This window comes from Larus michahellis, chromosome 13, assembly GCF_964199755.1.
Source record: "Larus michahellis chromosome 13, bLarMic1.1, whole genome shotgun sequence".
Classification (NCBI taxonomy): Eukaryota; Metazoa; Chordata; class Aves; order Charadriiformes; family Laridae; genus Larus; species Larus michahellis.
This window is the reverse complement of record NC_133908.1, coordinates 5051783-5075136: the sequence shown is the minus strand read 5'-3', so window position 1 is coordinate 5075136 and position 23354 is coordinate 5051783. Positions and strand designations below refer to the sequence as shown.

General features: G+C 44.5%; 2 protein-coding genes across 2 annotated transcripts; one reads left to right on the top strand and one right to left on the bottom strand.

Annotated features, from left to right (window-relative positions):
• Positions 1 to 100: 100 nt before the first annotated feature.
• On the top strand, positions 101 to 2074 carry POP5 (POP5 homolog, ribonuclease P/MRP subunit). Its single transcript, XM_074606901.1, has 5 exons — positions 101 to 214; positions 294 to 436; positions 531 to 680; positions 1195 to 1278; positions 1452 to 2074. The coding sequence occupies exons 1-5, from the start codon at positions 195 to 197 to the stop codon at positions 1553 to 1555; spliced, it is 501 nt and encodes a 166-aa protein (XP_074463002.1). The 5' UTR covers positions 101 to 194; the 3' UTR covers positions 1556 to 2074.
• RNF10 (ring finger protein 10) lies at positions 2068 to 22741 on the bottom strand. Its single transcript, XM_074606900.1, has 18 exons — positions 22659 to 22741; positions 22196 to 22413; positions 15992 to 16194; positions 14804 to 15003; positions 13688 to 13778; positions 12469 to 12653; positions 12253 to 12389; positions 10542 to 10702; positions 9857 to 9985; positions 9442 to 9700; positions 9083 to 9216; positions 7872 to 7989; positions 7434 to 7535; positions 6795 to 6929; positions 5890 to 5987; positions 5568 to 5628; positions 5286 to 5444; positions 2068 to 4440 (listed from the first exon to the last, which is right to left on the bottom strand). Exons 2-18 carry the CDS (start codon positions 22356 to 22358, stop codon positions 4364 to 4366), a joined length of 2412 nt encoding a protein of 803 aa, XP_074463001.1. The 5' UTR covers positions 22359 to 22413; positions 22659 to 22741; the 3' UTR covers positions 2068 to 4363.
• Positions 22742 to 23354: the final 613 nt, after the last annotated feature.

Here is a 23354-nt window from a genome sequence, read left to right as displayed (position 1 = left end):
AGGCGGGGGAGGAGCGCGCATGCGCACGGCCCGCTGCCGGCCGAGGGAGGGAGGTGGGACCATGCTGCCGGTTGGGGCCGGGAAGCCCTTCCTCTGTCCCCGCCCCTGTGCGACGGCGATTGGCTGCGGTGCGCGGACGCGCCTCGCCCATTGGCTAGCAGCAGCGTCCGTCCGGATCGAGCACGGCCGCCGCCATGGTTCGCTTCAAGAACAGGTGAGGCGGGAGGCGCCGCCGCGGGCCGGGTGCGGGGTCGTGCTGGTCCCGGTCCGCTGAAGTTTGCGGTGTCCCGCAGGTACGTGCTGTGCGAGGTAGTATCGGAGGATCCACGGTGCCGGCAGTGCATCGAGGACCGCGCGGTGGGCCTCGCCGTCAGGGACGCCATCGGGCGGGTGCACGGGGACTACGGCCTGGCCTGCTGCTCCATCTCCTTCACAGGTGCCGGCAGGACGCGCCGCCCCGGGGGGTGTGGGGGTGTGAGGGGGCTCTTCCGGGCTGACCGGTGCGTGCGTATGCGTGTGTGTCCCCGCAGTGAAATACCTGAACGCCTACACCGGGACCGTGCTCCTCCGGTGCCGCAAGGACTTCTACAGGCTGCTCTGCTCCGCGCTCCCCTTCGTCCGGCAGCTGGAGAGCCGTAACCAGCGCTACCCTTGCGCTCTCCGCACCCTGCACGTCGGAGGTCAGCCGGTGCCCGGCGGCCGCGGGGCTCAATCGAACCTTCCCGTCCCGCTAAAATGGACGAACCCCATGATACTGCTGTGGGTGCGATAGACACAGCCTGCAGGCCGCTAACTTAGCTCCTTCCAGCGGATCTAAATAAGACACAGGCACCGGCAGCTCTTTGTTGAAACCCTCGTTAGTTCTGCTGGAATCTTCATTACAGAAAATCAGAGCAGTAAATACTGTATTACACTGTTTTCTTTTCAAAATATATTTTTGAAGTATAGTATCGCCTAGATCCTGAAAATTAATCACCTGGGGTAAATAATACGTACATGTCAGAAATTAGTGTTCCACCACTTAACCACAACAGTGCAGAAATAAAGTCTACAGCCCCTTCTTAGCACTTGTATTAATAAAGTTGGTGCCTAGGGCACTTATTACTTGATGCAATGATCATTAGAAAATATATTAGCAGCTCTGAAACACTTGGTTTTGTAGGCTGTTACATATTGTTCTTGTGACTCCTACAGGTACTATAAGAACATGTCAGAAATTTCTAATTCAGTATAACAGAAGACAGCTGCTGATGTTGTTGCAGAACTGTACAAATGAAGGTGAGTTCCTCCAGCCATTTTCTTAAACATGGCCTTAATTCCTGGGGGGTTTGTAGGATGTGCTGGGCTACTTCTGAATTCTTGAACTGAGAAATGTTCCTTTAGAAGTTAAGGATATTCCAGCATATGTGAAAAGATCAAGTAATGACCCTCTGTTGCTCTCTTTATTGCAGAGGAAAGACGGTGTATACAGAAGTCCTTGTTGAGCTGTTCCCTTACAGAAGAGCAGCCTCAAAGTGGAGATGAAGATGATGATGATGGCATAGAGACAGACTGAACGTTACTAATTACTGTTCACCTCTGTCCTGTACTTGTGTACTCAAGATGTTACCAGTGCTCTTCAATGTTGAGCAAAGTAGGGGAGAGAAAAAGCATTTGTTTATATTTAGACTTCACTTCCCTATTCCAAGTATTCTTGAATAAATTGTTTTTTAAAAAAATTACATGGTTTTACTGAAGTAGGTTACTTGCCTGTTTCACTCCAGGAGTCAAGACCACCTGCACTCCTAAGGAGTGCAGCAGCTCAATGTGATCTTCATGCTGAGGTAGAAGTGAGCGTTAGGCAGTCGGCATGGACAAGGAATGTAGTTATTCTCCTTCAGTACAGAAAAAGTATTAACATCTTCCTGTTTTTTTTACCTTGTCTTCAAGCACACCTGTTATCCATAGGGCTATCCATTGTTTTGAGTCACAAAAGTACCGTTTGTGTACACAGGAGCAGAGATTACATGGAATGCAAGGTAGAGCTGTAAGGCTCAACTCCATCTGACCCGTTATAAAACTCATAGGTACAAGTACTGCTTAGATATTTATTAAGTTTACACCAATCAGTTACAGGAAAGTAGCATTGCTGGTATTATCTCTTGAATCCATAGGAAAACAAGATACAACTTGAAGATGCTGTCCTGTGGAGACTGCCCCTGCCGAAGGGACACTCCTTGCCACCATCACTTCCCTTGTTCTAATGTCTGTGAGATGTGGAGGTGAGTTACACCAGCTCCAGCTATTCTGCCTCTCTTCCCAATGCAAAGAAAAGTTGACTATAAATGTGTAGAGATAATAGAACACAACAGATACTGGTTAGACACTAAGCAGTTACTCCTGTTCCATGGCTTAAAATGACTGTTACAAATAGGAAGCAATAGTACTGTGAATGCAGTTAACTGCATACTTGAATCGTAGTTGCTTTCTCTACCCTCATTGATAATTTTCCACTGTGCATGTAAAGCATTAACAAGAAGATGCATTACCACTTTCAGGCATCTTTGTCTTAGTTTCTTTGCCCTCTCTTGACAAGCTGTACTGTCTTTCCATCAAGTGTAATTAATTGTGACCACGCGTGAAGTCAAGCTGCTTTCAAAGAATGTTTTGCAAGTGTTTCCTCTATCCTCCTGTAGCAGTTGGAAGTATTCTTTACCTCCTTCCTCTCCGCCTTCTTTCTGGTTTACAGCTGCACACAGCTTTGTGAAGTACACTCTTTGGTACTGGCTTCCCATGTGCACATGCCTAATGCCTCGAGGAAGCACCTGCATAATATAGAGCCTACTGCTTTTAAATCAGACATCAATGCATTGACATAAACTTTTTACGTAGGGACAGAGCCAATGACTTTACCAGTGGTGTTAGAATACCTGACTCTGCGAGTCTCAAACACATGGCTTCCTTGCTCAGCCCGGCCACAGCGTCAGAGGGAGAGAGCACATGAGCTTTCTAAAGCCAGGGCAAACACAGTCAGACCCCTGGTGTAAGTGGGGCTGAAGATAACAGAAGAGACCTGTCAGTCTTGCACTGTAAATTAGGGGGTGCTTTATACCAGCTCCCTGGCATGAAATCTGTCAGGAGGAAGGTAAGATTTGAACCTGTGCAACTAAACGGTGTTGTGCTCCACATGGACATGGCAGTTCAGTTACAGCTCAGGAAGTGTGCAGTACTGGAAGTGTGCGTGCATATGATTTATTGCAACTGTTGGCCTTGACTGGTACATTACACCTACAGTTCATTTTATTCAACAAAATCCACACCACTTAACTCATTAGCTCAAATCAAACCACAAGCACTGCAGAATGAGACCACCCAAAGAAAGAGCGGGGAGGGGTCGAGAAGAGGCACGTTTATAGCCTGAGGTGCTTAGTGCAGGCCGACTTACATCCCAGAACTAAGCGGATACAGGCCCTTATCCCAGTACAAGAGACCCCAGCTTTTTGCTGGGGGATAAAAGTTATCTACAGACTCCAGCTATCAGTTGTTCTTCCAATTCAAGAGCAGCCAGTGTCAAAAACATCATTCAGGTAGCTACCAAGAGCCCTAGGGTGGAGTGTTTATTCTAGATGATCAGGTTACAAAGAATGTGTAGCCCATGGTTGGCAAAAAAAAAAAAAAAAATTAGCAGCCTCACTCACCCACATTAAAACAGTTGAACAACTGAGAGAAGCCAGGAGGTTCCTTCTACCACTAGTGCCAGTACGCGTTTTAAAATACACAAATTCATCAAGAGTCACTTCAAAACCAAGTAGCCAAGTTCTGCTTCACACTCACCTCAGCTTTAAATCTTTCCAAGACAGGAGAACAGGAGGAATTCTTGCTCTTTAGAAAAAGAACAGATATAGCAGCTAACACTCTAAAGCCAGGAAGCTTTTTTGCCTGTTTCCAGTGCAGTGGAAACCAGCTTCTCAAGTGAGCAGTTTGATGGCTTTACTGGAACAGCACTACTGTCATAGTCAGATAGATTTCTGCCCATGAATACTTCTAGGGAAATAAAGGCTCTCTGCCTCTTCACTTAGGTGATATTGCAGTATTCTGGCAGTGCCACAAAGCTGTAAAGAACCGACTTGGCCTAAACTAGAAGCCTTGGCTCATTTGTCTCTGGGTTGTTTCTTTCAAAACTTTGTTTCAGTATAAACTAATTAGGCAGTGGGAATCAAAACACCTTCCTTCAACATATACTGTCATGGTTTCCTCCTGAACTCCCTAGAAGCCCTGGAAACACAAGTTTAGTCTCTTTAAACTTAAATACTTAAACTATAGCAGCAAAACAAAGCAAAATGAAAAGAAAACCAGGAGAGGAAACTTCTCTTGAATAGCAGAATCACTTTGTGTGAACAACAGAGGTGCTGAACAGTAGCTTCTGCTTCTGTTTCTTTCTTTTCTTGCCTCCCTTTTCCTCTGTGAAGGATTAAAATGATACTGTCATTCTTCTCATGGAACAGGAATGTCACACAGAAATGACTTCTACAGGCCCGTGATACTTCTTATCAACCCACTAAGCAGGAGGGAGCTTAAATTTAACAAAAAAATTACTGCAGACAAACTAAGTGACACTCCATCACACCTAAAACACACCTAATGCTATTGCAACAGAAGATCTTAGGACTGCAAATGTGCACCAGTTTGCCTTTCAGACAGGTATCGCTTTCATCCATGCCCGAAAACCACAACAATTTCTCTGAAACTCCCAGGCCCTCCCGTCCAATTCTCCATCATTCAGTGCAGTCTCCAAACAGAAGCCAAAGCTAAACATCACAACTGAGCATTATAAATGAGTTTTTATCAGCCAGCACCAGGCTTAGAGGTTTAAGTTCATCTCTGTTTGTTTCAGAGTCCCTAATTTGAAATCTCAGCTAGCAGTTACCTTGAAATTTTGGTCAAACTTAAGTGGTAGTTCAGCAGGTATTTTTATTTTAAAAGTACGTAACCTGAACTTCCTTGAGATAAAGCTTAAATTCAGTTTCAGTAGAGACATGGCAAACTTGATTGTCAAAAGCCATCTTTGTCCTAACAGGATTCTTTGCTAGTTGGAGATCTCAGCTCCCACTAAGAGAGCTGCTTTAAGCTAAGAGAAGCCCTAGTCAAGCTGTTCAGAAACCACAACCTGACAATTTTCAGAACTGTTCTGTGGCCAATATTTGGTCCCCAAAATTGCTGCTCTCACTTCTCCCAGAGGAAGAAGGGGAAATTCTCAGTTTTTTTCTCTTCAGAAATTTTGTATGCCTTCCCCCCGCACCTTTTACCTGATAAATGATCAGCTGTGGACGGTTTGTCCAGTTTCAGGAGGGCTGCCTCAATGGCTTGGCTGAAGGAATTCTGGAAGCTGGGCACAGGTATACGGTCAGAGCTGTCACTTTCTCCATCACTGTCCGCTGGCACAGGGAGTGCCAGAGTGTTCTCATCTGAAAGAAGGAAACAGGCAGAAGGCTGTATAAAACTTTCACAGTGCATATGCTCCTCCACACTCCAGGTGTTTCTTGTGAAATTACAGGAAACCTGAAAGTAGTAATACCAAATTTTCTTACCCCTTGTCTTTGGAGCAGGTTTGGGCCATGTTTCTGGTTTTGCCTTTCCAACTCTCAACATCTATCAAAAAAGTTGTAAGATACGATTAAATCCCATGTACTAGAACAATCCTGCATATCCCTTAAGTTGCAAGAAAATCTAGGAACCCCTTGAAGCAATCCAACGCTATGTTGTCTCCATAAGATTTATCCCACGTTGTTTCTGTGGGGGAAGCAAAATCCCCCCCCCCCCCCAATTCTGTTGGGGGAAAAAGTTCTCAGACTAATCCCTAACTAAGACAACAAGCAATTCTGACCAGATTTACTCTGCTACATGGCTTACCTGGGCAAAGGAAGGGAAGGGAGACTCTTCTTCTAAACTCCCACAGAGCAACGGGCTGACCTGGCTGGCAGCAGGTGACAGTGGAGTTGGAATAGACTCTACAGAGAAAGCAGCAGATAATTAAAGCCAGTTGCATTTGGCAAAGGCACTCATTATGCTGCTTATCAGGATGAAACAGAAATGAAGTTTTGTTATCTTATGTAATTAACCATTTTTATCTCATCAGTTCCATCCATTAGTCACACAGTGGGACCTCTCAAATTTCCTCAATCTTTTTGTTCAAGGAAGATTTAAGTTTGGGCTGTTTTTTTGGGGGGAGCTGTTTCCTTATTTTAGGCTGTTGTGTACGTTTTTTGTTTTGGGCTGGGGGGGGCTTGTTTGGGGTTGGGTTGTTGCGTTTTTTTTCCAAAAAACATTCAAGAATAGTTTCTATTTAATGGGGGTTTTTTTATGAACTGCAAGATAAAACATTTAGTAACACATCACTGGACAACAACCTAACTGAGTGCTCATCAACTACATTTTATTTTAGTATAACGTGGTAGGGTAAACTGAGAGGGTAGAAAGAAAAAATGCCAGTAGTGTTTTTCTGGCATACACACTTTTCTTCCACTTTTGGGGAATTTTTTTTTTTTCCTTTCTTTTCGTCTGCCTCAGCAAAGATTTAAAAGTTGGAGCAACTACAGTGCAGATCTCATAGTGTCACTGAAGCAGAGGTAGTAAAAAGCAGACAAAGGACCAGAATGTTTCTTAGCCATGTCAGCCTTTTGTGTATGATCTCACAGGCAACCTAGGAAAGACGCAGTCTTTGATCAGTATTAAGGAAGTTTAGCGTGATGACCTGAGCAGTAGATCCCAAAAGAATGATCAAGAACTATATGTGATGTGTTTTTCCAGATGCTCACCTGTCTGAAACACAGGGCTTCTGCCAAGAGGAGACAGACAGAAGCTCTGATGATCAGTGCTGGTAGTTTCTCCGGGGCAAGAGGTAAAAGCAGGGAACTGCTGCAGATTCTCTAAAGCAATATGGACCTCTGGATCTAGAAAGAGGTTTTAAATTAAAGCACTACACAATGTGGGGGAGAACTGTCAACATGCAAGTTGTTTCAGGAATCTAGGAGGTGCCAACTCAATTTTCTTTCCACCCTCTATTTTAGAGACCAGTACAAGCCCTGCTGCTGGATGGAAGCAGTTCCTAGGCGGTTTTTTTCTTTTTCACTTTTCACTCAATATCATAATTACTATAAAAACAGAAACCAAGAATCCTTAGAGCTACATACACCATGGAGACAGCTGTGCCCACAAATGCCCTCTGTCTCTCCCATAACGGGCAGGTATGCAGAAATTGCATAACATCATTTAACACCCTGGCTAAAACAGCTTATATTTTTTGCTCTACAGATGATGTTTCTAGTATCTTGTAATCTTGTTCTAAGTACGCACTACAAACTAAAGGCCTTAAGAGTTCATCCTATAGCTCAAGAAATCAGCTCAGCAACTAAAGATGACTGGAAATCCACCAGTTAGGCTCAGTCACTACTTACATTTGCCCTGTTTCTTGTTTTCTTCTATCTCAATTCTGCGTTCACGTCGTCGTTCATCACGAGCTTTCTTCTGCCGTAGACGTTTCCTCTTTTCAAGGTCATCTAGGAGCAACGCATAGCATTGGATATCGAAAAACACAATATTTTGGCAATGTTTTCTCCAGCTTTGAGAACAACGTATTCAGTTATAACACGTTAGTAACAAAACATGCTTACAAACAACATATGCTCTTACAAGCAGTCAGGCTTTTTTATTCTTTGTATAACTGTTGTCTATAAAACAGCGAACTGGGGTTGTTCTGTCTAGTATCAGACAGTTGGTGCAAGAGGAGTAAAGATGCTATGAATGTTCTTTTTTTCTGCCATTAAGGGATAAGAACGCCTTCCCCTTCACCCTCACAGATACATGACAAAGCCTATGAGAAAGGTAGTACCAACCTGAAAACAACTCTAAAGTCTCCTTAGAGATGATTGGTGGCTTCAGAGCCAGTTCACAAATGCTGAACTCACAGGTGAGGGGCAAGTGACAGAGGTAGCGATGACGCTGTCTTATATCCTGATTTAAAAAAAAGAGTAGATGTATGATCACAAGGTCTAGAGGCTGCCATAGTGATGAATAGCTCATGGACCTAGAACGCCCACCATTCATCAAATCAAATGGAAAAAAAAATAGCAGCAGTGACACAATAATCACTTTATAAACTACAAACACATGAAGGATGCCCTGGGTCAGAACCAAATGCTCTACATCATAATCAGATTTGGATGCAGTTACTCCAGCTTGCTTACTGATTTTCTTGTTATTCCTCCCTTCTCACTCATATTCACTGGAATAAAATTCTACACCAGTCTTACAATGCAATTATTTTTGCACTGTATCAAATTTGCCTTTTACACTTAAATTATTTGGACCAATGTCTTATATCCTGATTTGCTAGACTTTGCACCACTTTGCTAGACTGAGACAAGCCAAGTTTTCTATTTTCCTTGCAGAGCCGAAAAACTTGAAGACAATTCCCTACTACCTCCGCATGCATTCTTACTTGAGCACTTAATTTCTTGAAGATGAATTAAGAATTATATATAGTTGTTACTGCACATGCCAATTGTTACAGTTGTCTTTATCTGAAGTAAAGGAATCCAAGACCCATCCCTTCTTCCAGAACTTCAGCGTCTTAAGCACTTTCACTCCCTGTATCTCAAATGCTGAAGTTTTCTTTCCATCCTCTTTATTTTCGTAACATCCCACCTCTACTCTCGATGCTTAGAACCAACTGTTTGTTCAAGACAGAGGCAGAACACTTCTTCAGGTTGAGAAACATGATAATCTGCCTAGTTCAAGCTACTGTCTTATATGAGAAAAGAATTTACATTTTTTAAGACAGCTTTAACAACAAACCAATCTTAAGCTTGCAATTCTCTTACTCCTAAAATCTCCTACCTTCTAGAAAAAAGCTAGACTGCAGTCTACTTATCAAAGGCAACATAAGGTACTGCACTTTACAGAGATGCCCTTCACAGATTAGCATGCCTACCCATTCATAGTTATTATTTCTTATTGCTGAAGAGAAACAAGTCTCATCTGTCAGCTACAACGATGAATCTGCTAAAACAAGGGCCTGTAATTACTAAGAAGATAAAATAACTACCTCTGTCATTGAGTAGCCAGTTATCTCCACTACAGCTGCAGTTATCTTCTCTGGACTCTTCTCCAGGCTGCCGTATTCACGAACAAGACATCGAACATTCACAGGGTGAAGATACATACACTGTCCGTCCTCCGCTATAAGATAAGATATCATCACTTGTTCTTTGCCTGTTAATTTTCAGTACCCTTCTCCCCACCTCAGTGCATTCACCAGTAATAAAATTAAAGCTCCTTTCTGAGTTTCTGTGGGACTTTTATTTCACAGGGCTTAGCTGCACCTAATGAACTGACATCTTCCTCAAGAGGATCCCCAAAGGTGGCATCTCTGCCCCTATGATTCCAGGATTTCATTGCACTGACCTTGATAGAAATAGTAAAAAGGAGAGTTGCTAAGATGTCCACTGCTAATCGTATCTTTAGATTCTTGGTAGCTTGTTTCTGCTGGATTTGGTTCTTCTGTAGTGTTCGTATCAGGTTCCCCTACAGTGTCCACCTCAGGTACCTCCTCTTCATCCAGCGCTGCCTCTTCTGCTTCCACAGGAGGCGAAAAGGAACTTGCCAGTTCAGAGCAAGGCTCCACAAGCTCCTCATCAAATGCAGAGAGATATTCCACACCACACTACCACAGCAGAGAGCATACAGTTAGTACCACATCATCGCCTTTCAAAGATTATCATCTCTGCAAAAATCTTTGGCACCAGTTCACCATACACTGCAGTGTAAAGTGGCAGAATTAAGCATTACCAAGATCTGCCAGAGCAGAATTGCCACCCACCTTTTTCTCTTGGGAAACTGCAGGCTCCACTGCCTTGGAGCTTTCTAGGACCAATTCTTCCATAGCTGCACCAATTCCAGCAATGCCATTGTTTTTATCCTGGTCAGCAGAGAGTGCTGTTTCTCGCTCCTACAGGTTATCCAAAGAGAACAAGTTTTGATTCCCTATTTAAGCCACGAGACTATCACCATGGTTATTTTTAGCCTTGTTCTGTACTTCAGGTTTTCATAGATCTATAAATCATCTGTGACAAAGAGTGACCTTTGAAGAGAGGTCCTCTCCTTCTTGTTACTAGAAAGCACACCCATTGTAGGATGCCCAAATGCTTTGAAAAGGAGTATTCTACAGGTTCGCTCATGTCTGCCCGATAGAAGTTATCCCAGAAATTGCTGGATCTGAAAGGGAAACACATCCTCCTTTGAAAGCAGAACTCCTTTACGTTTATGGAAGGAACACCATTCAGTAAATATCATTCTGTTTGGTTATTTTGAACATCATGCCAGATACCTGGGGTCCAAAGGCGATAGTCTCCTCCGAGATTTATAATGCTATTCTAGCAGCAAACCTCGCTAGTATGTACATCGTGGAGACCAGAACAATCACACACAACCACTTATCAGCAGAACATAGATGCTCAGCACTCCGCATATTCTTAAAAGTAAAATTACTCCAAAGAGGTTCTCACCTTCAGTTCCTGGATAGCCGCCTCAATAAAGCAAGCCTCTGGGGTGTGTTTTTCTTCCTCATACTGTTTTAGTAATGCCGCTTTCTCCTCCAGAATCACCAGCTGCAATACCTGCTCCCTGGATGCCAGAAGCAGCTTTGAATACTGACTATGCTGGTCATCTGAACAGAAGGAGCACCAAATCATTAATATCTGCATGTAGAGACCGATGTTTCTTCTGAAATTTTGTTACTGCTCCCTTTTGTGAGTTAATCCACCCCAGGGCAGACAATGCTTAGCAAGAGTTTGATACAGACTGCGCGTATTACCATTATATCATTGATGACACAAGCTGGTGCCACACACCTGCTCTGCTACACACACCTCCCCCACGCAGCTGTTTATCTGCCACTTTCAACCTGTCACTTCACCACTCAGTTACTACAAATCAAAAGAAAATCAAGTCAAACTTCTATGCTGTGGAAGCACCACCTTTGAGAAGCCTTGGGTGGTCAAAACTTCCTGAAACAATGCAGTCTGCAGCTTCTTCCTCTTCTCTATATCCTCAAAAATACTGCAACTGGAAAGCTCTGCAAAAGTGACCGCTGTTTTGGCTCAAGCTAGTTCATAAACCCATAAGTACTCAAAATTCATACAAAATATTATTATGAGGTTTTTTTCTTTACAAGAAGCACAGCAGAAATGGTAAACTACAGAATTGCAAGTTTAGCAAAAGGTAGTCTTCTTTGTTACTGGAGAGTTTATCTTAACTTTAAAGCTTAGAGCAACCATAGCCTCACCTACTAGCACAGTCCCTATACTCGCTGCTCCCCAAGGGTCCAACCTTGTCTACAGAACACCAAGTTAATGCCGAATTTCCTGGGTTTAGAATGATCTCAAATCCCATATTCATTCTTTTGTTTATTTTATGAAAGGATTTATTACTTTCAAATACTGAGGAACATGTAAGCACACGCCCTGCCTGCTGGATACCCGTCATGCATTAGGAGACTTGACTTTTTACAGAGAGCTTAAATGCACGCAGCCTTTCACAAGTGTGACTGCAAAATGAAGTGAGCCAAGACAGCCCACAAACCAGCAATGTTAAGTAAAATTATTTCTTTAGTCACAAAATTTTTGTGATACTAACAGATAAGATGACGATGTGTTAGTCACATTACTTGACTGGAGAAAACCAAAGAAGTCAGGCAACAGATGTTTGGAATAGGTTTGCAATAATTTTGATTATTTTCCCATATCATTCTCAGATTTTAGTTGGTAAGTGAAGATGATGATGAAAACCATGTGGAAGATCACATCCTTGAAATAGTTTAGACAGAGACAGTTATTTTTGCTGAGCTGTACAATGAGGAGCCAGGAGGGAAAAAAGCTAAGGACACTGAAGAGACAACAAAAGCAGCAAGAGTCACACCAATGACTCTACGATACACAACACGCATCAAACTAACACCAACGGCTGAGAAGGCAAGAGCTGCAGCGCAGTAACTTGAAAGGAAACCACACAAGTTAAAGCCTTATAAAAAACAAAGCGTGAGTAGAAAGCTTATTATTAATATGTGGTCATTAAGGTTTTCAGCTGCTAAACCCCATGTTTTGTAGTCTGGTCTATTTTAAGGTGACAGCAGGGCATTGCCATGGTAAATCCTCTCTACACGAGTCCTAGTCACAGTTAGGAGCAGGATGCCAACCACCAGGACTCAGACAGACTCACCTCTGATGTAAACAGGCTGCACCACATTCATCCACTGAGATTTGGGCAGTGCTATCAGAACACCTTTCTCTCTTCTCATAAGTTGCATTGTAATGGTATCACCAATTGCATATTGACGTGTTTCCATGGCAACAACACTGCAACGTAAGGGGGAGGTTAGTAGGGTAAAAATGACATTTCAAAAAGATGCATCATTTAATAAATATAAAGCCTCACCTCTTGAGATCCTTCTTGTGAACAGAGCCGTAACAAATAGGACATTTACTCCAGGTCTTTTCACTCAAGGAGAGATAGTGAAGGATACATGCCCAACAAAAGATATGCCCACAGCGGGTGATCTTTGCTGCGGTTGGTGGGTACAGACATATGGGGCAAGAGGGCACTTCATGGCTACAAATTCGCTGAAATGGCACATGAGAAGAACAGTACAAGTTTTAGACTTGGAAATCAGTCCCTGTGCTACAAAATAAGCCACCTGTAAGATCTACTCTAACATACTAATCTTCCAGCTCTTTAGGCTCTGCTTATTTACCAATAAATTAAGTACACTGTGAACTAAGTATCACCTTCAGAATGCACAAGGAATAACCATCAAAGCCACCCATCTGGTATTTCTACTCTAATGACATTAAAAAAGTGACTTCTCATGTTTCTTCTCATGTATTCACCATCTGTAAGAGTCAGCAGCATCTTCATCATCCGGATTGAGACACTGAGAAGACAGCAAATGAGCCCTGTCGCCTCACTTACACAAGCAGATCTGTGCAGCCCTGTTTAGCTGCGAGACTGGACTTACCTATTTCCATGAACATGCTAGTTTAGTCAGACACTTTACTAGCATCTATATGTTGCAGAGACGTAACTGCCAAGCAAGCACCTAGATTTTTCATCTCTCATGTAGCACCAGGTAACAGTAAGCCTACCTCCTCTCCAGCTACACCATGCACCAAGACTAGTCTTGGCAGCTAATAAGTTTCTACTTGAGGCAACCCAAAGTTCTGACCACAATTCTCAAGAGATTTTCCATTTTGTTGCTAGGCAAGATGGGCCACCTATGCACAGAATAATTCTTCAAAATTCTACACTCTAGTCCTCTTCCATGGACTCATGCCCAAGTTTTCTGTTAATATCTCGATCACAAGGACTCTGTCTACAGAATGTCAGATACTATTTTTGATGAGCTCCCATCTGCGAAAGCAAGAAGAAGCTGCTAATTCTCCTAATAGATTTTAGCACTTCTCTTTTCCTGTCATGAAAGTATTTCATAATATATTCCATGACAGATCTTTCCCAGTATTGTGGGAGTGACAGAAGAGGCCTCAACTCAAAAACAGCTGAGTTTTACGTAACAGCACAGAGATAAAGAGGCAGTTAAAGACAGGTTGAGCTTCTTAATAAGAAGAGGAAAAAAAAAATCTAGCCCATCACAACTGACCACTTGCTCCACAAAGTCCCAGTTGACCAAGGTATCTGGATCAGCAAAGTGGACTGTGTAGTCCTGTTCTTCAGAGACAACAAACTGGCAGCTGGGGAAAGGCAAAGAGACAGATGATCCACTCAGTTGTTTCTAAATATTCTTTGAGAACTATCCTATAGGATTCTCTGAGCTTCTTCTTTGTCCAGCAGAAAACTGCTGGACGCAGTCAGTAACTTCTACCAACAAAACCCAAAAGAGTTCAATTCAGAACCAGATTTCCAGAATACAGGTGTGTGCAATTTCAGTTAGACACAACATCACACACTAAGTACAGAATGAGACAGGCAGACTGGTTTCCCAGAAACATCTAAGAAACAGCCAGGTCCATCAGGGATCTATTAAAAAACAGGGAATCCACAAGTGGAAAAAATATGCTCACAAAAACTAGAACTACTGGGGTTCCCACAAATAGACTTCACTACAATAAGACACAAAACAATAGGGAAAAATCTGCAGCATCAATGCTGGAAATAGGTTTTGTTATCTTTAACGTGATCAGACACAGGAAGTCCTGAACACATTTCAAATTCCCGTGAAAGCGACCATTATTTCCAGTCAAAAGCAATTCTGCTGCTGGATTACTATACTGATCATTTGGGTTACACTACATACCTAGGGGCCTGTGAAATAATCAGCAGTTTAAGAATTAAGACCCGTATAAGTAATTGCTTCTGGGACTTGTAAATTCAGATTAGCTTTCATACAGCAATTGCTACCCCTACCATCTCAAGATATTATTTTTTGGAAAAAACAATGCATATCCCATAAGGGAACTGCACAGGACTTCCCAAATGGATTGTCATATTCCACAGGCGATGCTAGAAAATTACAGAAGACTAATTGGTTTGTATCTAAAGGACTCACTCCATCAGATCCCTTGTAAATAGGTAAAGACCACAACCTGATAAGATTTTTGTCTTTCAAGTGTAGTCTTTACCACTAAAAACACTACGGAGAGGTAACTTCACCCTGGAAAAGTCAATACAAGTAGCCAAGGTCAAACACAATTCCCTGTCTGATCATCCCTTACAGCTCAGTGTCTCTGTAGAAGAGCCCTGCCAGTCTTCCACTCACTTGGCCTGTAGGAAGAGCTCCTTGTTGAAAGGCTTATGTCCCCACTTGTTCCTTTTCCCCCAGTTGCCATGTCCATTCCCATCAAAATGGCCTGCTTGGCCACGGGGTTCAAAAGTGAAGTTCAGTAAGTGGTTCAGATTAATCTTCTTGGGACCAGAGAATTGGGCAGGGCTGAACTCTGCCCGCTGAGCCTCTGCTACCTAAGAGACAACAGCATTTGTTAGAACTTGCTAGAATTTACTGCAAAAACATCAGTACAAGTTGATACCCAGGCCCCATTAGCAATTACGTACGGAATATGCAGCATCCACTCACTCACCTTCGCCCATTCCAGTTCTGCAAATCAAGTAGTGCAGCGTTAGAAGTGCATGAGAACATGAAAGTTGGAACTGAGTGGTCTTACCCCCACACTGATCAAAAGGAGGAGAGCATAAAAACAGCCGTCACAAGGACAAATAAAAGCTGGCAAAACCTTTAGTCCAAGTTAGTAACAGAAGAAAATTGTTCGAATCCTGAAAATATTTTTTTAGACAGCCAGTAAGACAAGTCTGACCACTATTTGCACAGGTTGTACTTGTTTTGGTTAGTTTTCATATAATGAAGCAAAGAGGGAAAATTCAACAGAGACAGCAGGGGAGTTCTGACAGTCAGCAATTTAGGTGAGCAGCGCTGCTCATCCACTAAAACTGAAAAATCAGAGTATCAATGAAAACCCACCAATAGCCTACAGCATTTAGACCCACATCAGCATAAAAGCCTCTGGTTTCACTCCATCTTGATGTCATCGAGGCTAATACAATTACTTTCCCAATACCACTCGCACACGCAATTTGTACACTGAAGCGGTTAGACACAATCACCTCAGACTTAAAAGCTGGACATTGTATCACTAGATATTTTCATGAAGGACCTCTGTTTCATGAGATATGGACACGGCCTGTCTAGGTACCCATTCCTCAGATGGTATTTTTTTATTGCAAGCCTCTGAGAGCAGAGAGCACTCCTCTTCTGTTGTTGCCAAGTTGTTCTGCTCACGCTCACTCTGGCATCTCAACGATGTTAGCACCTCTTATCGCTCTGTCCCTTCCCAGCCCAGGAGCTGGACACAGAAGACCTATCTAGGCGGGTCAGAGCGATCCTCTCGTCCCAAGAAAGAAGGCCTTGGAGGCATGGCATTACAATTCTCACCTCATCTCGTCTTCCACCATTACAAGAGCTAAAAAGTTTGCCACTTCCGCCGCTACCTCCCCTTTGAGGGGGCATCTTGTTAAAAGCTTTGCTTTTCTGTGAATTGGAGCGACGGGACTGACTGGAAAAGTTCTCATTTTTTGAATATGAAGTTTCTCTTTTACGATTATAACGCTGTTTGGATCCACTCGCATTCTTTCCATCTGAAAGACAAAAAAAAAAAAAAAAAAAGAAACAATAATCAGATCAGCAGCCTCAGAGTTGTCCACATGTACTGCTCCTCAGACAGCTTCGCCTCAGAGACGTGCCCCCCTCGTTCACTGCCTTGGGCCCTGGTTAAAAGGCTGGTGTTTATCAGGACATCAAACCCCCCCCAGCAACCGAAACCAGTTCATTCCTACCATTGCCCAAAGAACCAGTCAAAGAGCATAAAAGAAGGATGCATTTGCTGGGCTTTATATTTTATTAGAGTGGCTGAATTTTCTTTATCTGGATTTGGAACTGCCGTCACCAGACATTAGCGTGTTGCCTGGTACATTAAGTGATAAACACCAACACCACATCTTCATGCCCCATTACAAAAATTGACAACAACTAGTTCATTTTTTCATTCCATTTTCTGAAAACACACAATTTCTCATATGTCGTTCCCTTATATAAATATGCTGCTGCCTGCATGTGTCTTGAAGTCTCCCACTTTGCAAGACCCCCATTCCCTCTTTTCACTCCGTTCTGGCCCCTGCACTTCAAAAGACTCCAACAGACCTAATTCTGTTTTAAAAATACCCTTTTATTTCATGAGGCAAACAAATGCTAATCGATCTTGAAGCACGAACCCAATGCTTTGGCCTTGCAGGACACATACCTGATATCTAAGTACTAAGTCCACCAGCCCATGCAACAAGACCTGTTTGCCCAAAAAGCAAGCCGAGCGCACCACTGACCCTAACGCAGGGCACAGCAGAGAAGCACAAGGCAAAATACTGCAGGAATAAAGCTCACAAGAGCAGAAAAATCAGTCAGACTCCTGAAAGGGGTTTCTAAACAGCTGCTTCATTAGACTGCTAGAACAGAAAATTAATACTATGAAGGTATTTCTAATAATCTTAACGCAAGACCGGAGTTGCCCCAAGGATGCAACAGACTGCTTACCTGTCACTTAACCTAGCTTTTCCACCAACTGCCCTCAGTTTTATTTGTAGAAGAGGTATGTTGATAAGCTTGGAAGCAAAACTCCACAGGCCCAGCGAGACGTCTATCCACACCATCCAGCCCCAAAGCCACTCTGGATACTCAGTAAGTGTTGCGCAAACAGCAATGCCTCACACAATATCTAGATCCAGTTTATAAAAGCCTCCTAGTTTGCCTTTTCACACTTTGTAGTCCTCCCCACCCCTTAATATAAATCTTACATGGCAGGCAAACACACCACTGTGATTCAGGATCACGTTACTCACATGGGCAGTTTTCATTACCTGTGCCTCCAGTTTTCCCCTTCCCCAGCACCGATTCCAATCTACCCGAGCATTTGAAACAGCTGGAATGGGATCATTCACACAAAGTCTCACTTTTCTGTTATTTCTAGTTTTCTCTCCCACTTGCACCCCCAAAAAATAAGAGGGGCAGTGGACTGGAAAGTCTGTGTGTTATTGTATGTTACTGAAAATCCGACTTATTCTTAAAATTAAGCAATAAAACTGATTTGATGGAGTTTTGTGGTGGTCTGCTGTTTCTTGCACATGGCAGACTTCAGCCTTTGCCCACAACGACAGCTATAGACGTAAAAAGACGCTATCATTACTTTCACATGATGTGACAGAGGCATTTTGCAGACAAACTTCATTGTCAGAACCGGTCATTTACTCTGCTATTCAAAAGGCTGATCCTCTAATTCAGAATTAAACCAACTCCGTTGGAACCACAGACGTGTAACTCAAACACACGCTTGCACAGTTTGCAGTGCTATAGCGCACGTCAGGCTGAAGACATGGGTTGAGCGTTATCAGGAAAAAAACACACCAGGAGCTGCCAAGCATCGAGGGTGTGACCAGGTCTGGCTGAATGATTATTTAGATAGACCTTTTCTGAGAGTGTCTGTAGGGAAGAGGCTAAAATCAACACCCCTGAGTCTCTGGTAAAAAATTAAGGCATTTTGAAGAGGTTTTGACTACTGCTTCAGTTATTCAGGAGCAGAGCTTGTCAGTTTAGAGCTCAACCACCCTCTTAAATCTGCAATTTCAGTGAACGCTTCTGAAGCGGAGTTCAGCCTAAAGTGGATCTTTACAAGGCCCAGGAACAGCTTGTACCTGCAGTCGACAGAAGAATTTCCTACCACTTAAGAGTTTTAATCAAGTTAGTCACCATCGAATTTGTCAGTCAACTGGTTTATACACATTCCTGTCATACTACAGGTCCTTTCCGACCAACTCCAAGAGCCTTTGGGAGTCACTATGACGACTCTCACGTTCTATAGGAAAGTCCTCTCCGCCTGCGCCTTTTTTATAGGAAGGACCTTACATGACGGTCTAACAATGCTTCAAACCTCGCGTTTCTCCTCCTAGAATAATTAGCCTCATGAGGATTCTGGCCCATCAGAGCAGCAATGAAGCCAGTCAACAGACATCGAAGAGTCTGGAGTATGCATTTGTAAACTGGAACGCTTTTCCCTCGCCACGAATCTAAGCAATGCCGTTCCTTCCAACCTTTCCAGCATGCCATGTGTCAGGGACCTTTCTGCTTTGTATCATCCCCTCCTTGCGTTCCCAGGAAAGGCAGGGCAGGACAGGGCTGTCTGCACTCCTGCAGGGAGAAAAGTGGAAGATTCTCACCGCCGCCCTCTCTTGTCAGATCCCAGTTTTAAGTAGCACAGGTTTGGATTTGTGAGCTTCTCTTTTCCTTCTTTTCTTGGCAAATTAGGAATGATCAACAGCACTGGTGAGGTACTTACTCTTCACTCAGGTCCTCAGTGAGTCCTTTTGCCGCTCTCACAGGATCTAACCTATAATAAATATATCTACCCATCCATGCTCAAAAAGAACGCAGACTTATAAAAAAATACCACCTATATAATTTTATAAAACTAGCAACAAAGCTGTTCTTGCATTCTGAAGGAAGCCCTGACATCTGTGGTTTCTCCTGCTGGATGCCACGTGCCACGTTCTGTTAGAGGACCTCTATCTCCAAAGACCCAGAAAGAGGAGATGAAGTTCACAGGACTAAGAGCAGCTCTAAGTGACCACTTTGGTCCTGGAGCTGCAGTGGTTTGCTACTGGGGTGAGGACTGCAGTTTCCTTCCACCTTTGTTTGCCTCTTCTTTTCAGCTGAGCTGTGTTGAAGCCAACTGTATTGCATAAGGGGTTTGGGTGGTGGATCACACTAAGCCCCAGGGTGATTTCAGGAAAACACACTGAAGCTATTGGCTGCTGCTAAGGCAAACATCCCAGTGAGCAAGAGGTGACCGAGCAGTCACACACCCCAGCTAAGCATGCTCTCACCGGAATAATAAGGCCCAGTTTGCGAGAATTAATGCTGTCCATCAGGTCCCGAGGATTGCAGAGAAGCCCAACAAGCCTATTTTCCCTTAGCTACTTTGCTCCATCCTAATGGGATGTGACTCCTCTTGATACACTAATATAACCCAAAGAAACTCTTCTGTTGGAAACTTCCAGGTTTAATTTAGTTTCTAACGCCAAGTCTGAAATATAGCTGGAATCCAACTTCCACAAGAGCTTACAGTATCCTGTTTAGCCCATTTCAGAAAGCTGCGCTGCAAGAGAAACGGAAGGAGAAGCTACTGCAAGGCTTTACAAACATCCACTTCTTCATTTCTTCCGTTGGACTTGATCACAGCACGTAACTCTGAAAAGCACCTAAATGGCAAGAGCTTGACTAGACTCAAATGCAGTGACCATCAGTGCAAAAGCCAACTATGCAACATTTCGAGGAGGGCCTGTGGTCCATCAAGAATACTCTCCATTTCAAAGGAGACACAAGATTTTCAGAATACCTCCTATATCTTTCCTAAAACAGGACAGAAATTGGGTGGACCACATCAGCCACATGCAGAATGATAAGGAAATCAAGAAAAAAATCCCGTATGGTGACATGCCAGTGTCTTGCGCGCAACAGCTACCAAAACACTGCCACGATTTAACAGAGCTACATGCTGTATGCTCGTCCTGTGGTTGTTTGCCGTAATCTGACCAAGGGTATCTTCTCATTTTAATTTTCAGTATCCTCCATTTAAGATGTTCTCAAATACACATCTGCTCCTACGAGAAGAGGTTCTAATTTTGCCAGGCCTCTTTGATGAAGCAACTCATTCCATATCCCTTTGCCCTCCACTGTAGTTAAGAAACAGGCATTTTAGAAGCAGAATTATGTCAGGACAAACTTTCTTCTGTTTTGTTAAAAAAAGAGGTCTTCAAAAAGGCTGGGTTTGTTTTTTAATTAAAAGTTAGTCTATTGTATCGGAGCAGAAGAGTATGGTACATCAGGATTTCTCTCCTCACTGCTCCTCTGCTACTAGTGACATTGTTTCAAACCTGTAAAAAGTGGCATTCCACAAAAAACACTTAACGCTTTTATTCAGGGTTGGAAGGACAGGCCTTTTATTTCCTTCCTCACTACAGACACTGTTTCTTCTACTTAAAGGCATGCCAGCCACAGGACAGGCCATCTTGACTCCTTACTGAAAGGTGTTTATATTCCGTGACCAATCCCCCCTACAGCACCACACAACACTAAAACAAGAAGCTGTAGCGATAAGGTACCTCCTGCTAAGACAGAAACCAGTTCTCGACAACAGGAAAACCTCGTGTCTGCTGGCCTTTCACACTGCCTCTTGCAATACATGCGGAGAAGTTTGTTTATTCCATCAGAAGCCAAAGATCTGGTTCTAAAACTGTTGCATACCTAACACGTGACATCCCTTGTTTCCATTGGTTCGTTCATTAGAAGGGAAAAAATTAAATAAGAGACTGAAAAATAACCACAGTAACTAGGGATAATAAGACCCTCGCATCAAATCCTGTTGCTGATGCAAAAAACTTTACAAATCAGTTAGGAGTTCTTCCACAAACAACTGCCTGAAAAGTTCTTCCCAAAAAGACTTTCATTTGTTTGAATCTGAAGTTAAAACTTAACTATAATCGCACAGTTACACCACAACCTGGGGAGCGGCGGGTGAGCCAACCCCCGCATCACTCACTTCAGTCTGCCCTGCGGAAGATCAGCAAATAGAGGCGAAGAGCAGGTAACACTTGGTTACCCGGGATCCCAGTGCATTTCCTCCAGATACTCATTTTGTAAACCCTCTGGAATACACTGCTGCTTTCTCAGAAACCTGAAGTAATACAGTTGAAACAAACCACCGAGGAGGAAGGAAATTAGCACAGCGGTGGTGTTGTAGCAACCTGTTGACACTCTCGCACGTCCTTCTGGGACTAAAAACACTAATTTTAACCACTACTGCCCCATTTCTAGGTTTTAAAAAAAATAAGTAAATAAAATGCAAGGTTGCCAGGAGCACTCTGCTCCCAAAGAGCTTTAGAGAACTGGAGGCAACTCAGGTCTTACCTTGAATAGACAGATGACAGGAACCATAATGGCTCCTCACGAACTGCTATGTCAGCAAAACCAGCTGTTTGCAATGACAGACATAACACTTTGGTTTAAATGCCAGAGGAGCAAACAATGTGTAACTAACTCCGGGCTCCTCCGAAGCAGGTCACTGGCAGACAGCCGGTAAGGGGAACGCTGTCTATCCACACCAGACCTCCTCCGGCAAGACACAAAAGCACCCTCGAGTACAGAATAAAGTTAAGGGTTCTCTTAACAGGCCCTGGCAAACATATATTCTTACTATAAAGCCAAAGCTTTAGCTCTCAAGCTGATTATTCCGATGCTAACAGAGACAGAGCGTTAATCCTTAAAGGAAGAAGGGAGCAGGAGCCACAGCTCGCCCAACAGGGAACAAAGCCGGAAGAGGAAGGAAAAAGAAAGCACGAACAAGCCGTGACCTGCAACCAAACCCATTAAACTCAGCCGAGAGACAAACAGCCCGGCCAGGAGCGGTTCACCTTCACGGCAAACCCAGCCCCGGCACTGCCCGGCCCCACGTTACCCCGCTCCTCCCGCCGAGGGGCCACCGCCAACGGCCCGAACCCCCCCCGGGCAGGACCCCCCTCACACCCCGGCTCTTACCGCCTTTGGGCTTAGACTCCCCCGCGGCGGGCCCGGCCGAGGCGGACCGCGGCTGCTGCCCTTTGCCGCCGGCCGAGGAGCCGGGCGCACCGGAGCCGCAGGGGCTGCTCTTGTCCATGGCGGAGGCTGAGGCGGGGGTCGGGCCGGGCGGGCTCTGCAGCATCAACGGGCGCCCCGGCGGGCGAGCGGCGGCCCTGGGCGGGGGGGCAGGACGGGCGCTGGCGGAGCCGGCGGGGGCCCAGGCTCATGGCCCGCGGGGGCGACCGGCGGGGGCGGCGCAGCGCGGACTCGGCCTCCTTCATGGCGACATCTTCTCGCTGCTCAGCTCGAACGGGGGGAAGGCCGCGGGAGGCCGGGCCGGGCCTGCGGGGCTCCGGGCGAGGAGGGAGGGAGCTGCTGAGGGAGCCCCGCGGGGCCCGGCGCTGCCTGCCGCCCGAGTGGTCGGCGCCCCCCAGGCACCCACCGGCTCCTCGGCGCCGCCCCGGCCCCGGCTCGGCCGCCGCTGCCCCGTAATGGCGACGAGCCGCCGACAGCAGTGGCCGGGACCCGGATGGAGCCGGGCCCGCGGCACCACGGGACTCGTAGTCCCCGCCCGCCGCGCAGCGCGCCGGGAGCTGTAGTCCCCGGGGAGCCCCGGCCCCGCACCGGCCTCGGGCCGCCCCCCGGCACCCAGCCCCGGCGGCGCAAAGCCGCCAGAAATAACGTGATACTTTAAAACTTCTCCTTCAAAGCAAAAGAAAACGGGGAAATAAATCACAAGGCAACAGAGAGACTAAAGGCATTTATTTAACACTTAAAATAACACTCAAAGATCTTGAGTGCACCTGCTGATCCGTTTCCCATTATTTTAGGGATGACAGCTTCGAGTTCACCAGGAGAGCAGCTCCCAGCTTTCTTACAAGAAAAGTAGGGGTGGAGCGTGAAAGTGCAGAGCTAATAAATAATATTTTAGGAGAAGCCCCATAAAAGGCCTTATTCTAACTGCTGTTTGTTTCCTATTTACGTCTATTAAAATTGTCTTTGGTCTTAGAATTACTGACCAAATTATGAGGATGGTGACCACAGTGTTTAGACAGTTTGGATTTAAGAAAAGAAACTTTCTAACAAAGTTAGTCATCCACGTTCACAGGTAAATAAGAAATAGCACGAGCAATATTCG